Consider the following 13,851-nt stretch of genomic DNA (forward strand, 5'->3'; position numbering starts at 1 on the left):
TGAAACAGCAACAAATCATTTGAGGCCAGGTCTAGTGGACAAGGTAGGTAATCAAGGTGGGTTAAAAAACTTAATGGAAAACAATGTAACTATAAAGTAACAAAATATTTTATCACAGCCTTAAGATCTCTAAATTCACTTCCAAAATATGTAATTTAAAAAATATTCATTTGGATATATGACTTCTGGCCTTTTCAACAAAACTTGGTTTACTTTGTGTTAAGATTTTACTCTCAGCCAGCCGTGACCTCTACGAGCCACACCTTACTACTGAATTCTCCTAGCCTAGATAAACACACACTCAAACGGTTTCCAGGAGTTGGAGCCGCCTTGACAGCACATAACAACAAAGATAAAAATCATCACTAAATTATATCTAAACTAATGAAAAAACTTTTAAAGCTCAATAGTTGGGTCTGATTTACTGTCATGTTAAAGCTTTGGTTTGTTCAAGGCAGCTCACTTTAGAAATAGTACTTAAAATAACCTTATGGTACCGTCTATCTGCAAATCACGTTTCAACTTGAGGATTGGTATAGTGCTACAACATAACATTTAATGTTCCATTGTTGGGCCACTGCCATTTGCTTTTCCATGTATACCGTCAAGTATACAGTGAAGGCTTTTATAATAGCTCCGGATGCAAATAAAGAACTGCATTTTAATAACCTCAAAATACATCTAATGGAAGAAAGAAGAGGTTTGTTAGAAAATCAGTACAGCCATTTTACTATTAAAATTTTGCTCTTTTTAATAATTTATTTAAATAAGATATTTGAAGTAGTAGTTTAGAAAAACAAGATTTGTATTTTATTTCGTTGTAAAAATCTTTACACATGCAGACAAACCAGTGTTAAGAAAGTATTCACCATCATTTAAACAAATAACCACTTAAATAGAACAGTGTCTGCAATTTTATCTGTATAAAAATAAGATACATTTTTACAGAATTCACGCTCCAGTTCTTATAGCAACAAACAATACACAACTATAATAAGTACAATTGAACCTGACCATGGTTTTCAATTAGATACTGCTAGGGCATTTCAATGTGCAAAAAAAAAAAAAAAAAAAAAAATTAACATAGTTCTTTTCAAAAGAAAATGTCCTCAGTGTTTCTAGAGACCTAGAGGGTTTCAAGAAATCAAATCCTAATCAGTTTGCCTTTAATGTTTTGATTATGAGTCCATACATCACACTGCAGGTGGGCACAACCAGGACCTGATGCAGGCTCAAAGGAAGAAAGTCAGCGCCTGTGCCTGCTGTGTCCTGAGCGGCTGCTACCGTGGTGCTTGCCTTTGTGGGACCTCTCAAAGGAGCGAGATCTTTCACGCCTGTCCCTGTGATGTCCCCTTTCGTGCCTGTGTTTCTTGGCAGCATCTGAGTGATCCCGAGACTTGCTCTGAGATCGAGAACGAGATTTTTTCCTTTTGTGACCATGTCTATTTGAGCTTTTTAAATCATCTCTGGCATGCTTGGCCTTAAGGTGAGGAGAACCATGATTATGATGTCTTCTTGGGCTTTCACTGTGACTGCGGGACCTGCTTCTTGATCTCGAGCTGTATGTTCCAGATCGACTCCGCCTATTATTATAACTTAGATAATAAAAATTTGAGGTTTAGATTCAGTTTCTACTGGAAACAGATTCTGGTGGTGTTCATAACAGGTTCAAAACAAAACTATCGACCTGTATCAATGACAGGCCAGACTGACTTTTTAATTTCCCCACCCCTCACTACCTCCCCTCCAGCCTGTAACACATTAGACAAATCTTAAAACAAAGGTACCACATGTCTATATTCCACGGAGCGGAGTAATTAGCAATTTTTACAGTGTCCTAGATAGCTATGCTTTTTATTACTTCCTCCCATATGCTCAAAAGAGCCATTGAAGAGCCACAAGTAGCTAATAATCTAATTATACAGCTAACTACGGAAGATTCTGTGGCTACTGTCAACCTGATTATTGGTTATTAACAAGTGGTTAATGAAACATTCACGTTTTCTAACTGAAATCAGACAGAAAGACAACGCTTTCACGTTATAAAAAGGATCTTCTATGCCTCCACAGCACTGTGGCCAGCCCCTACAATTCTCCAAAAATCATGGGCAAAAATAGAATGCCATCAAGATACACCACCACACAACACATAAAAACGCCACACACGCAGCATATATTTCCAAACTCCATTCCCCATAATATACTTCATGTTAAAAGCCTTAATCTAGCCTAACTTGAAGATGGTCTATGTTCAATTTTTTTAAAAAGCAGTAACCTTTAAAGATTCCCCATAAGACCACATCCCCTAAGAGAACTGCTTACTTACTGTCGTCTTGGAGTATGTGATCTAGAACGTGATCGCGTCCTTGACCTTGATCGGCTTGCACTTCTGCTATTTCTACTTCTCTTGCTGTCTTTTCTCACACTTCAAAAACACAATATTTTAGTTACATACTTAGCGTGTTAGAATTTAAACACACAAAAAATTCCTCCAGCCAGTTTTCTAACTCAAGTACACTCACCCATTGTAAGGGCTTTTGGAAGCCTGTTGTCTATCCTCAGGTTCTTTTTTGACCATCTTCACATTAACGGAGATTGGTGACTTCTCCTCAGCTTTTACTTCTCTTGGTGATGCTTTTAAAAAAACATAATAAAGACATGTTAACTACAGGATTTAAGAGAGGGCTCGAAGTTGTTTCTAAACATAAGTCCAAGTACCATGCTTTCAAGGATCAGTCTTTAGGTGACCGCCACGAGCGACAACAGGAACTGCTTCTTAACATGATTATTTCTATGCAACTGATAAATACGAAAGCCTTCTATTAACCACACGCCTCCACCACCCAAGTTATTTCAATTCTGAATAAATCTTACATGGTTTAGAGGCTGGAGAAAATCCACCAAGGGTTGAAAGAGCTGGAGTTCCATCAGGATTCAACCCCTTTGCTTTTAACTTGGCTTCTTGTAAAGCTACTTTTCTTTTCTCTACTTCTTTTTCCAGCAATTCATAGTTTGGCTATTGGAAGAAAATGAAGTTAGTATTTCCCCCTTTACAGTAGTTTACATTCTTAGCACTGAGAAACAATTAGCTTAAACACAAGTGAACAGAATTACCTTTTTCCTAGTATAAAGCCTAAGTGTTTCTATGCAGATTTCCTGGATCTCCTCTTCAGTAGTACCAAAAAGAAGAAACCAATGGGGACGAGTTGGCAATGGAATCTAAACCATAAAAACAGAATGGTTTATTAGACTAAATTTTCACTGTTTTTATTAGGAGGACTGATAATTCTTGTGATTTCTCCTGTAGGACAAAACAGGCTATATATACCTACCTGAAGAGCTCTAGCTGCAAGGTAGATGCAAGCGCATGCTATAGTTTCTGGTTGAAATCGAACAAAGACATTGGTTCGAAGACTGTCATTCATATAATTCCTGAAAAATATTTCAACCATAAGCTTTGTATGTAAACAAACCAGTTCTTCTGAAGCTTACATAAAATTGGAGACTCAATATACTTTATTCTTTTTTCTTCTCATATTTATATTTATATTCTAGCATGTAACAATTCTTAACTCAAAAATCAATAAGAGATAAGAATTTAACACTAGAACCATTCTTCAGCTTTTGTATATATGACCAAAGTCCTTTAAAATAATTCCATATTATTATTCCAGACAGAACTTACTTCTCAAGTTTTAAAAATATAATTCTCTGAAGAGCAATGCTTTGAAAGTTAATTCAGACATGACTAGTTTCAGAAATGATAAACCACTCCAACAATACTTCAAGCCATTAATTATTGACCATCTCTCCTTTATCCACAATAAAAAGCAGTGTCAACCAAGTTCTTTCAAAAACTCAAAATACTGTGACAGGGGTAAAAAGGCATTTTCAGTAAGCACTCATCAAATTATATTAAGAACACTGAGCTACTTCAGAAAATCTAGGTATGGAAGTGAAGAGCAATAAACATATAACAGCCTTGTTTACAAACCTTTTTTGTGACTATAAATAAAAGCAATATACTACCTCAGTTCATAAACTGATGGATCTTTCCATTAGTGAACCCTCCCCACAATACTCCTAAAGTATTGATGAAATTTTACAAATTGTTTAAAAGGTTAAACTGAAATTAAAGACTATTTCTTAAAAATCCTTACCCGTGAAAATTACTAATCTGTTTTATAGAACATATATTAAAAATGTCATCCATTTTATAAAAGCAATGAGACTTTTCTAATATTACTAATATTTACTGAGTCCAAAAGAAGTACGGCAGTCCTAAGTCCAGAACATAAAAAATATGTCATTTAAGTCCTGCACATCATGAACAGACTTGGAGACAGTAGTTGTGGCTGGACCACAAACTCGTTTTTACCTTTAAATAAGCCAGCACTCCAAATCACACATCTGCATCTCAGAAGTCCAAGTTCTATAGTGCTTACATTAACAATGTCTTTTAAAGAAGAAGTACTTCTAATATTATCGTCTGCAATAGCCCAGCAGCTATAAATTCACCCAATATGGGAATGGTGCCAATTTTAAGCTGCAAGTTGTAGCTTCCATTTCAGGTAGAATTCATGCTATACACTAAAAATAGAAATCTAGTCAAACTCCTAAGGAAAAAATCATTTAATTCATAATGGCTGAACAAGAAATCTATCAAAAATGAACTATTCATTTTGATAGTTACAGGTATACATTAAATACATAGGCACGTTGAATAGTTACTTCTAGAAACAAATATACAAATCCTTTTGACACCCCGACAGAACTAGAAGATGCTGCCAGATGGATATGGACCACTTCAGTGAATCTCGGATGAGAGCTTGCACTGGATTGGCTGGAGAGCAGGGCAGCCAATCAGGCCATCCTGAGGTCATGGGCTGAAGTGCAGAGGGCAGAGTTCTATGACTTACCATCATGGACTACCCTTTAATCAAAGAGTAGAAAAAAGAAGAAAGTTAAATTGAGTTCTCCATCCAAAGTAATTAGTCAAGCCAAGAAAACAGGAAGCAGAAATAAGCATTATTTACCTTTTAATTAAAAAACAAAAAAACAAAAAGCATCAAAACAAACTCATCTCATTATTTTAGAAAGGGAAAATGAAACTTACTTTATTTCTGCTTCTGTTTTCCTAGCTAGAAAAGAAATGTAAAAAAGCAACTTACCAGGCAGTTTGAACCAGGGTTTGATTACGTTCACATTCTAAGACTTGTAAATACATAACAATGATCTGAAGGACAAGGGAAAAAAACTCAATTTAGCATATCAGTGGTTCTTTCAGAGTACAGTGTTCAATGAACATAGGTAACTGAAAATGTTAGATGCAAGTTTTAATTCTTCTATAAACTGCATAAATAATACAGACCAACCTAAAAGGTACCTGAGCATCAATGTGGGTTATAAAAATTATGTTTAAAAGTATGTTCCACAATTGTACAGAAAATAAATGGGAGTTAATCAATTCCATTAAAAATAATACCTAATTCTTCATGGACACTTGACTGTGTGACATGGCACTATACTAGATTCTTTCATTCAATCTCCCAAGGTACAATTCTACATGTCCAAAATCCCCAAAAACTATGTTTTTAAAAATTTACACAATGGGTATAATACATAGTATGTAACACTCAGAATGGGTATTACAGTAAGTAATCAAACACTAATATTTTTACAGTGAAGCTTACCACACCGAAGTGTGATAAATAAAAACTACACACAAGGGCCAGCCCCGTGGCATAGCTGTTGCTCCACTGCTGGCGGCCCAGGTTGGGATCCCGGGTGTGCACTGACACACCACTTGTCCAGCCATGCTGTGGTGGCATCCCATATAAAGTGGAGGAAGATGGGCACAGATGTTAGCCCAGGGCTGGTCTTCCTCAGCACAAAGAGGAGGATTGGCATGGATGTTAGCTCAGGGTTGACCTTCCTCACACACACATACAAAAACTACACGTAAGTAGCTTTACCTCAACTCAGGTCACATCTTTCTGGACCCGTATTCATCATCATTCCCACTTTACAATTTTAGACATGTGGAATCTGAGGAACAGAGATATCTGCCAAGGTCACACAGCTAATGGCAGAGACAAGTTTCTATCCCAGACAGTCCTATCTCGAGAGCACCCATTTTGTAACCATTCTGCTATTACTTATGTTGATCATATGAAAGCCAAGAGATGCTGGAGAAACCTATGAGTGTTCAATAACGGTAACAGGGAGCAGTCACCACGCTTTGAGCATTTTATTAGGCGACAGGTAGTGTGCCAGGTACTTTTGCAAATACATGTTATTTATTCCTTGGAACAAGGTATTTCACAATCTTCATTTTCTAGGTAGGGAAACTGAGTTAACCACAGAGGTAAAAATAACTTATCTGTGTCCACACAATAAAGGTGAATATTTGAACCCAAGTCTTTTTTACTCCCATTTTACTGAGAAATTTCAATATCCAAAAGGATGCTTTTTAAAACCAAGGTTAACTCTCCAGTATAAACATAATATAAAGTCAGGTAAAATTTTAAGAAAAACCCTAATACTTACGAATGTAATTTCTGTACTCTACGACTCACCTTATGGGGATGCTTGACATGAACACAAAATCCCAACTCCTTTAGTACCCTCCTTTCTGCCTTGATAACTTGATTTTTGGTGTTAATGTAGTTCTGATCAAGGATCAGGGGGCTTGGAGTCCTATAGTTTGTAAGAAATAAAATCAAAACTGTTTTGCACATCCAAAAAATTTTATTTGTGGCATCTCCATTTTCCCTTCCAACCAACTATTGGCAACAGAAACCAGCTTTTTAAACTCCTGCAAACAAGTTAAAGCATTAATCTTGTGCTGTCCAAGTTATGCTAATTAAATATATCCTTTCTACACTAAGTTCCTATGGAAACTAACGCAACCCTGTAATGACAAAAAATTCACTCTAATGCTCTTGGATTTATCCTTGTTGATTTTTTCATACAGATTATGAGTATACATATTGATTAACTTAAGTGACAGCTTGATTTATTATCATAAACCCCATCAGTCTCCAGACTCTTTCCAATGACAAAACAAATGTGCTCTTGAAGATATTTACTGTAAAGACCTCATAACATTACAGTGACTTTACTCGTTTTATAAAATATCAACTATTGGCTAGTTTTACAGCCAAAATAAAAATCGGGAAAAAATGGTGATTAGCTAATCCAGATTCCCACAAATGGGCAATTTCTTTAAACAAATTGTTCTAAGAATCTCTGCTAAAGAAAATAAACTGAAAACTAAAGATTCAGCTCACTTACCAATGTTTTAAAAATCAGATTTGAAACTCAAAGTGATCAACAAAACCAGGCCTAATTTTGGCCACAGTTGTAGTTATTAGGTAACATTTTCAGTATGCAATGCAAAAGAGAAGGGAAGACCACAATGAGAGAACCAGAACAACAGTCAAGGTCTCTGTGCCAGACTAAATTTCAATACCTTCAAAAACTATGATGTAGAAGTTTATATATCAGTGGTTCAATGCTTTGGAAATAGCACATTCAATTAAAAGACTATCTTATTCGTGTCTTAAAATTCAAAACTAGTTTCTTATTGAGAAGTTTGTTTTTAGTCAGGACTTGGACTTTTACTTAAGAGCCTATGAAATGTACCAATGCCCTTCGTTTGATACGTTTTTAGATGCAACAAACAAAGAGTACATTTTTATTAAGACACTGATCATATGTACGTATATGGGTAAAACATTTAAATATTTTCCCCTATACGCAATTCATTTTCAGCCAAAAGATTCAAGAGTTTTTGCTCTGGGCAGAACACAACATCTATTTTTAAAAGACAGTCATTCTGAATATTACTCCAACTCACAACTCTTTTCACCATGCACACCAAATCCAGAAAAATGTAAGCTCATATTTTAAAGTCAAAAACCTATTTAAATACATCCACTTGAGGATTAGAAAACAACTGGAAATAAGCTACATTAACTACTCCCACAGAAACATGTTATCAGAGTAAAAATCAGCTATCATATTTACTTCCCTTACCTTCTCCCATTTAAAATTATAAAATCTGGAATGCTTACTACACTATTTCAAATTAGTCTATACTATATATACAAGACAAAAGGTGGCAAAGCTGATAAGATGGAAAAGCTGTGACTCAAATTAACAATGCTGAAAATGGCCTTCACTCAGTTCAATTCCTATCACAGCTACGAAAGGTGTGAGAAATGAGGCCACCAATTGGGGAGAAGACTAATTTCTAACGTAAAAATATAACAATGAATTCATTTTGTCAGGACAATAAGCTACAAGTTAATTGCTCTTAGGGAAAAAAATTAAATTTAACTCAAATGAGAACAAATCAATGTACGTATGTATATGCATTCCAAAGATCTCAAGGTTTAAGATTTTTCAGGTTTTATCATTACAAGAAGTTTGGAAAAACATCAAATCCACCTCCGACTCTGACGACTAGATATCTGATGGCCCTCCTTCAACAGGCATTAGTAGATAGACTATCTCTGGTGTTAAAAAGCTGCACACACTTTAACTCTTAACCTCTCTGTAATTCAAACAGTAAACTGCACCATTAGAATCCTTATAAAACTAAAATGTTACAAAAGCAGTTTTGTCTCCTTTTCCCCATTTATGTTGAGTAAACTCATTTACATCTCTCACTAGGCTTGCTTTAAAAGTTGTCTTCAAATTCTGTTAAAATTCATTTTTCTTGCAATTAACCAGCTAAACACTTGTTTGAGTTATGGCTATCATCTGGTCCCAAATTAGGCTTAATCATTCATTAATTCTGCTTACATGAATTATTCTCCATCTAGTCTGCCAGAATCTTTTCCTTTTTTTTTGGTGTGAAAATCCCAGTAATATCAAAACCAATTATATACTCAACTTCTTAGGCTCGCAGTTGTCAAAGGTAGCTTTGTGAATGTCTAACCTCATACTTCATTTGTTCAGAACGGGCTGAACCTCATAAATCAAGGAAAGCCCAATGAACGTGTAATTTACAAACCTTATAAAGATTATTTTGTTCTTATAAAGATTATTTTGTATCAGAAATAGAAAAATGTATCCCCACAAATCAGCAGTAACAAAAGGTTCAAGTAAACTAAGCAAGTGATTTCTTCACTTATATTAACAAAGTATCAGTCAGTACTTTCTGTGGTAACAAGCACAATAAATTGAATTAAGGCTTCCTAGAATTTCTTCTTCCCCAATTAGATACACTTTTGTTTCCAACAAAACTGACGAAACAGCATTTTGAAGTCTCTTAAAAAGAAAGCATCTACTCAGAGAAAAAAATTTTTCCTTATCAACAACCAAACCAAACCCTACCTCTCCTGCTTTTAAGTTTGTCAGATTTTTCAGATTAACGTAAATGAAAAGAACAATTTTCCAATTTAAATAGGACATCTTGGGCTTTGGTCCTTGGAAGCTTATTATCTGGTCTCAGAATAGCTACTTTTCCTTTAGCATGACCAATTTAGTTGAAATACAACTTAACAAAAAAAAGGAAAAAAATTAGGATTAGGTGGTCCAGACATGGTTCATCTCACTGCGTGGTACAAGGACTGAGAAAATTTGCAACTACGTCTTCAAGAGACTACACTAAAGCAAGGTGAGTAGTTTATAAAGAGGCAGAGAATGCTACTCAGTATAGAGAAACTTGTAACGCCTACTTCAAAGGAACATTCTTTCTGTAGTAGTGTTTAAACAAACTAAAGGCCACCTTTAGAACCAAAATAAACCCGAGATTAACTAAATGACAACACCACTTAAGACCTTTCCAACTCTTATCAGCGACCTATACACACGTCGAAAATACCAGATCATATTCACCAATGAGAGTGGTTGCACCAGTCTCTGAAGACTTGTCTTCTTTCACACCTTATACTACATACGTGGGATCCTTAAAACTACAGAAAACCCTTAATTTGCTGGGAATACACTGCACCTCAAAAGCAAATTCTAATTTCAAACTACTGAAACGAAAAAGTGATCGTTCCTTTAAATTCAGCCATTTATTCTCTGCTTAAAAGACAATTATCAAACTACAAAAAATTGAAGGAAAAAGTCAAATAAACCAGGATGGGGCTTGGGCCTTGGTACTTTCTAAAAGCTCCTGTGGTGATTCTAACTTGTAGCCAGGACTGAACAACGACGACCTAAAGGCTACAAAAATGATGGTACCTCTATAATTATCAAGGCCACACTACAATGGACAGCTATGCATAAACTAGATTAAAATAAACAGCATCAAGATAAACTGATATACGATACCTAAGGTGTAATATCGACAGTACTTTCTAATAACATTAAACTATGTAAAAAAAAAACTAAGCTACAGTTTTAATAACTTGGACAGCAAAGACAAAAGCTTATAACAAGGAACAGGAGTTTTTCTAAATGGTTCACCAGTGGCCAACCTGTTAGTCCCCGATTCCAGTGACCTATTCTCAGAGCACTGGCTTCTCCTTGGGGATTTTCGATACTTCACTCACTGTTGCCATGACGACAGCTTCATCTCTATGTACCACTCCACATCACCCAGGCTTTGGTAAATGTAGCTGGTCGCTGTATAGTCGGTTGCAAGGGAAAAAAGAGTTGAAGTTAATAACATATACAAGTTACGTGTCTGAGTAAACTTGTAATATGCATAGAAACACTTTTACATCCTGCTTTAAAAAAACGGCTTCCATGCAATTAACTCCTTTTAAATTTCATGCTATAATCAGACTTCTAAGACTGAGACAAAATCAATTTCTCTAATAATGACCAAAAAAAAAAGCACTGTTATATCAGACTCAAGAGTCAGGTGAGATGTTTTAAATTCCGGAGTCTTTATAGTTAAGAAGACCTACTCTAACATCAAGAAAGAATCTAAGTTGCACAGAAAAATTTCCAAGTAGATTATTATTATAAGCGGTAACATAATAGTAGATACAATGATTCAAAGAACACTAACAGAAAACTATTTCCTTTAATCAAATATAGAATCCTTTGACTAAAGATAAAGAGCCTTTTTATAAGAGTCATTTTGTTTTAAAGACCCTGGAGAACCAGCTAGATATTGAGATGCAAATTTTAGCTCAGACCATACTAAATACCAATTTGAAATATTCCTTATTTCCAAGGATTCCTCACCAAGAAGCTAAAAGATATTTTAAAATGAAATAAAAAATTAGTCTACCCCTGGACACAGTTAGGGTGAATGAGAAAAGATGACGGAAAAAAGCAAGTATGTAAGAAACCTGAAAAAATGCTGTGAAAACGATCTGGGTAGCAATGTTTCAGACTTTTTAACTAGACTAATCGTTTTGAAGTTACTTTACTATTTCCTTGTCTGAGTAGTTCCATTACGGCCAACTTTTAGATGCAGCCAATAACGACCACTCACGTAGGATACTAATTTGGCACTAACCAGCGCCCAACCGCCACAACAACCTAAAATCTACCTTCCTTTCCAACTCAATACAAGCTTGTCTAACATCACCGTTTCTTAAAAAGCGAACACAAGAACTAACCTACACTAAAAATACCCTTCTGCAGCATGTATTACAAGTCATCTGTAGACCCAGGAAGCCCTGCAACTACAACTTTTTGGTACAGCCTCACATGAACACACAGATCCACACAAAGTGTTATCATACAACCAAACACCTGTAAGAGAACACTATTTTGATCTCTATTTTCTTACAAAATCAAATAAACGGGCCTTCTTTAAATGCAACCCAATCAATCAGTTATTACTCTAACTCACTCACTGAGACTATATCTGACCAAAACAAATACCTGTTTAATCCCTTTGACTTCAAACTTCAAACTTTATCATCCTGCAGTCCTTTCAGATCCGGTATTATGCGATATATCGTAGTTCAATGTGGAGAAGTATTCTAACAAAAGCCAACCTCAATATTAACTTGAACTGCAGTGTTTAAACTTTCAGCTTTCAGTCTTCCAGAGAGGAGAGGGGGTAAATAACTTACAGAATACACTCACACTTGAGCCAAACGTATTCCCTTTCTTGTTTAATTTGAAGCCACAGGACTGGCTTCACAGCACTGTTAGGATTCTCCATAAATGCAACTGCCTCTACAAACTTCAGATAGCTGGTTAATTGTGGGTTTTTCAAGTTTGTTTAAGTATTAACGTGCTCCTATGTGAATTTTAACACCTAAATTGAAGTCAGTTTTCCTTTGTATTCATTTTAACTTGAAAAGAAAGAATGTTTTGATTTGATGATTGGTGCACAGCACAGTAGTAGCAAGAGATGTTGCTTTCAATGTCAATCTTACCTTTTTCCTCTTAACTGGCGTAGATGGTGAAATACATTAATCACATCTCTTATTCTTCGAGGAGCTTCTTCAATTTTTGATGCAAGATTAATACAAGCCATGGCAACAATCTGAAAGAAGCCACAATCCGATACAAAGTTGTTAGAGTATGGCCCTCTCAAGTAAAGTTAGGAAAAAGTGCCCCTTCTCAAACCCTAACAGACTGACTTCGTTGAAGACACTTTAAGACACACCTCGCACAGCCTTTGGTGAAATAAAATTACAACTAACCTTTCTAATCCACAGGCTTTCCAACTATACTATTACTTTACTTTCTTTTACGCCTTAATTCCTCTTAATTTGGAATCCAGAGTCAAGCTCACTCTCATAAAGATTTTGCTTTTGATCGAAAATTCTAATCCTTGCTAAGAGGGCACCTAGGCTCAGGACGCACTTCCCAGTTTCTAAAACCCATTCCGAGAGCCCCTCCTTCCCGGGGGTGAGAACCAGCACAAAGGCCTGACCTAACCCCTCCCTCTGACATCACCCCCCTTCCCGTTTCCGGTGAAGAAATCCCCTTCCACCGCCCCCGCGGCGCTCACCTCGAAACTGTGTTTGACGAAAGACTTGGAATAGAAGAAGCGGTGAAACAGCACCTGCCCGGTTGCCATCGCCACCTGCAGACAAGAGCGCAGACCGGAAGCGCAGGGTCAGGCGGGCCGCACGGCGCCGCCGCCATTTTGTGCCGCCCGCTCCCTCCGCTCCCTCCCTCCCCGGCCCGCCGGAACGGCCGGCCGGGCTCCGCCAGGCCCGCGCCGAACAGCCCGAGGGCCGTCCCTCCGTGCCGGCCGCGGCGGCGCGGGACGCCGCGGGCAAGAGGGCGCCGGCCGGGCCGGAGCACTGACCTGTGGCAGCCGCAGCAGAATACCGGCCGACTGGATGAGCTCGCAACCCAGGATGCGCAGGTCTGTCTCGCTGGGCAGGTCGAGCCCGTCCTGCATAGACGGGGTGGGCGAGAGCCGCTCCTCCGGGATCAGCGAGTGGTCGATGGTGAGCGAAACTTCCGAGTAGAGGCGGTCGCCGATCAGGATTCCTCCCGTCGTGGTCGTCGTCGTGGTCGTCGTCCCGGAGCTGGAGCCCCCCGCGCTCGGGGCGGCCGACGAGGCGGCGGCGGCAGCGGTCGCGGTCGGGTGAGGCCCGGACGCCATCGTCTCAGCGATCTGCACGCACGCCCGACGCAGTCGCAACCCGGAGCGAGACTAACCAGCGTTCTCGGCGCGACGGATTTTCCCGTGACCGCCGGGCGCGGCCGCCTCACGCAGCGTGCGCTTCCGCCTGACGTCACCACGCCGGCCGGCGAGCCAACTAGTCCCTTAAGCCGCGCCTGCGCCCTAGAGCTTCCGCCCGCCGGCCCGGGAGCCGCGGCTCCGGGGTACGGCCCTTGGGTGTACGGGGTAATCCCTGTGCTGCGGCCGGTGAGGCAGTGGGGATGCCGTATCTTTGGCTAAAACAGGTTCAAGCCGCCTTGTTTGTAATATTTTTAGCCCCAAGAATAATAAAGGAGCTA

The 13,851-nt window shown here is 38.2% G+C and overlaps 1 protein-coding gene across 3 annotated transcripts; it reads right to left on the reverse strand.

Moving 5' to 3' along the window:
• Positions 1–787: 787 nt before the first annotated feature.
• CCNL1 (cyclin L1) lies at positions 788–13,544 on the reverse strand. Of its 3 annotated transcripts, XM_058556445.1 has the most exons (11): positions 13,190–13,524; positions 12,887–12,961; positions 12,306–12,415; positions 6,579–6,699; positions 5,172–5,236; positions 3,333–3,432; positions 3,115–3,219; positions 2,875–3,016; positions 2,523–2,634; positions 2,327–2,425; positions 788–1,595 (listed from the first exon to the last, which is right to left on the reverse strand). In XM_058556445.1, exons 1-11 carry the CDS (start codon positions 13,490–13,492, stop codon positions 1,247–1,249), a joined length of 1,581 nt encoding a protein of 526 aa, XP_058412428.1. In that variant the 5' UTR covers positions 13,493–13,524; the 3' UTR covers positions 788–1,246. The 3 variants fall into 3 exon arrangements, with proteins under 3 accessions (XP_058412428.1, XP_058412429.1, XP_058412431.1); XM_058556446.1 differs by lacking the exons at positions 12,306–12,415; positions 12,887–12,961; positions 13,190–13,524 and adding an exon at positions 10,437–10,538; XM_058556448.1 differs by lacking the exons at positions 788–1,595; positions 2,327–2,425; positions 2,523–2,634; positions 2,875–3,016; positions 3,115–3,219 and adding an exon at positions 4,920–4,933 and having other exon boundaries at positions 3,346–3,432; positions 13,190–13,544.
• Between the last annotated feature and the right edge of the window lie 307 nt (positions 13,545–13,851).

This window comes from Diceros bicornis, chromosome 15, assembly GCF_020826845.1.
Source record: "Diceros bicornis minor isolate mBicDic1 chromosome 15, mDicBic1.mat.cur, whole genome shotgun sequence".
In the NCBI taxonomy this organism is placed as follows: domain Eukaryota; kingdom Metazoa; phylum Chordata; class Mammalia; order Perissodactyla; family Rhinocerotidae; genus Diceros; species Diceros bicornis.

Excerpts from the sequence above, each read along its gene's own strand:
- CCNL1 (XM_058556445.1), bottom strand. The coding sequence starts at position 13,492 with ATGGCGTCCGGGCCTCACCCGACCGCGACCGCTGCCGCCGCCGCCTCG. Across the intron at positions 12,962-13,189 it reads TTCTGCTGCGGCTGCCACAG|GTGGCGATGGCAACCGGGCA; the intron begins GTCAGTGCTCCG and ends TCTTGTCTGCAG. Across the intron at positions 2,635-2,874 it reads TTCTCCAGCCTCTAAACCAT|CATCACCAAGAGAAGTAAAA; the intron begins GTAAGATTTATT and ends TTTTTTTAAAAG.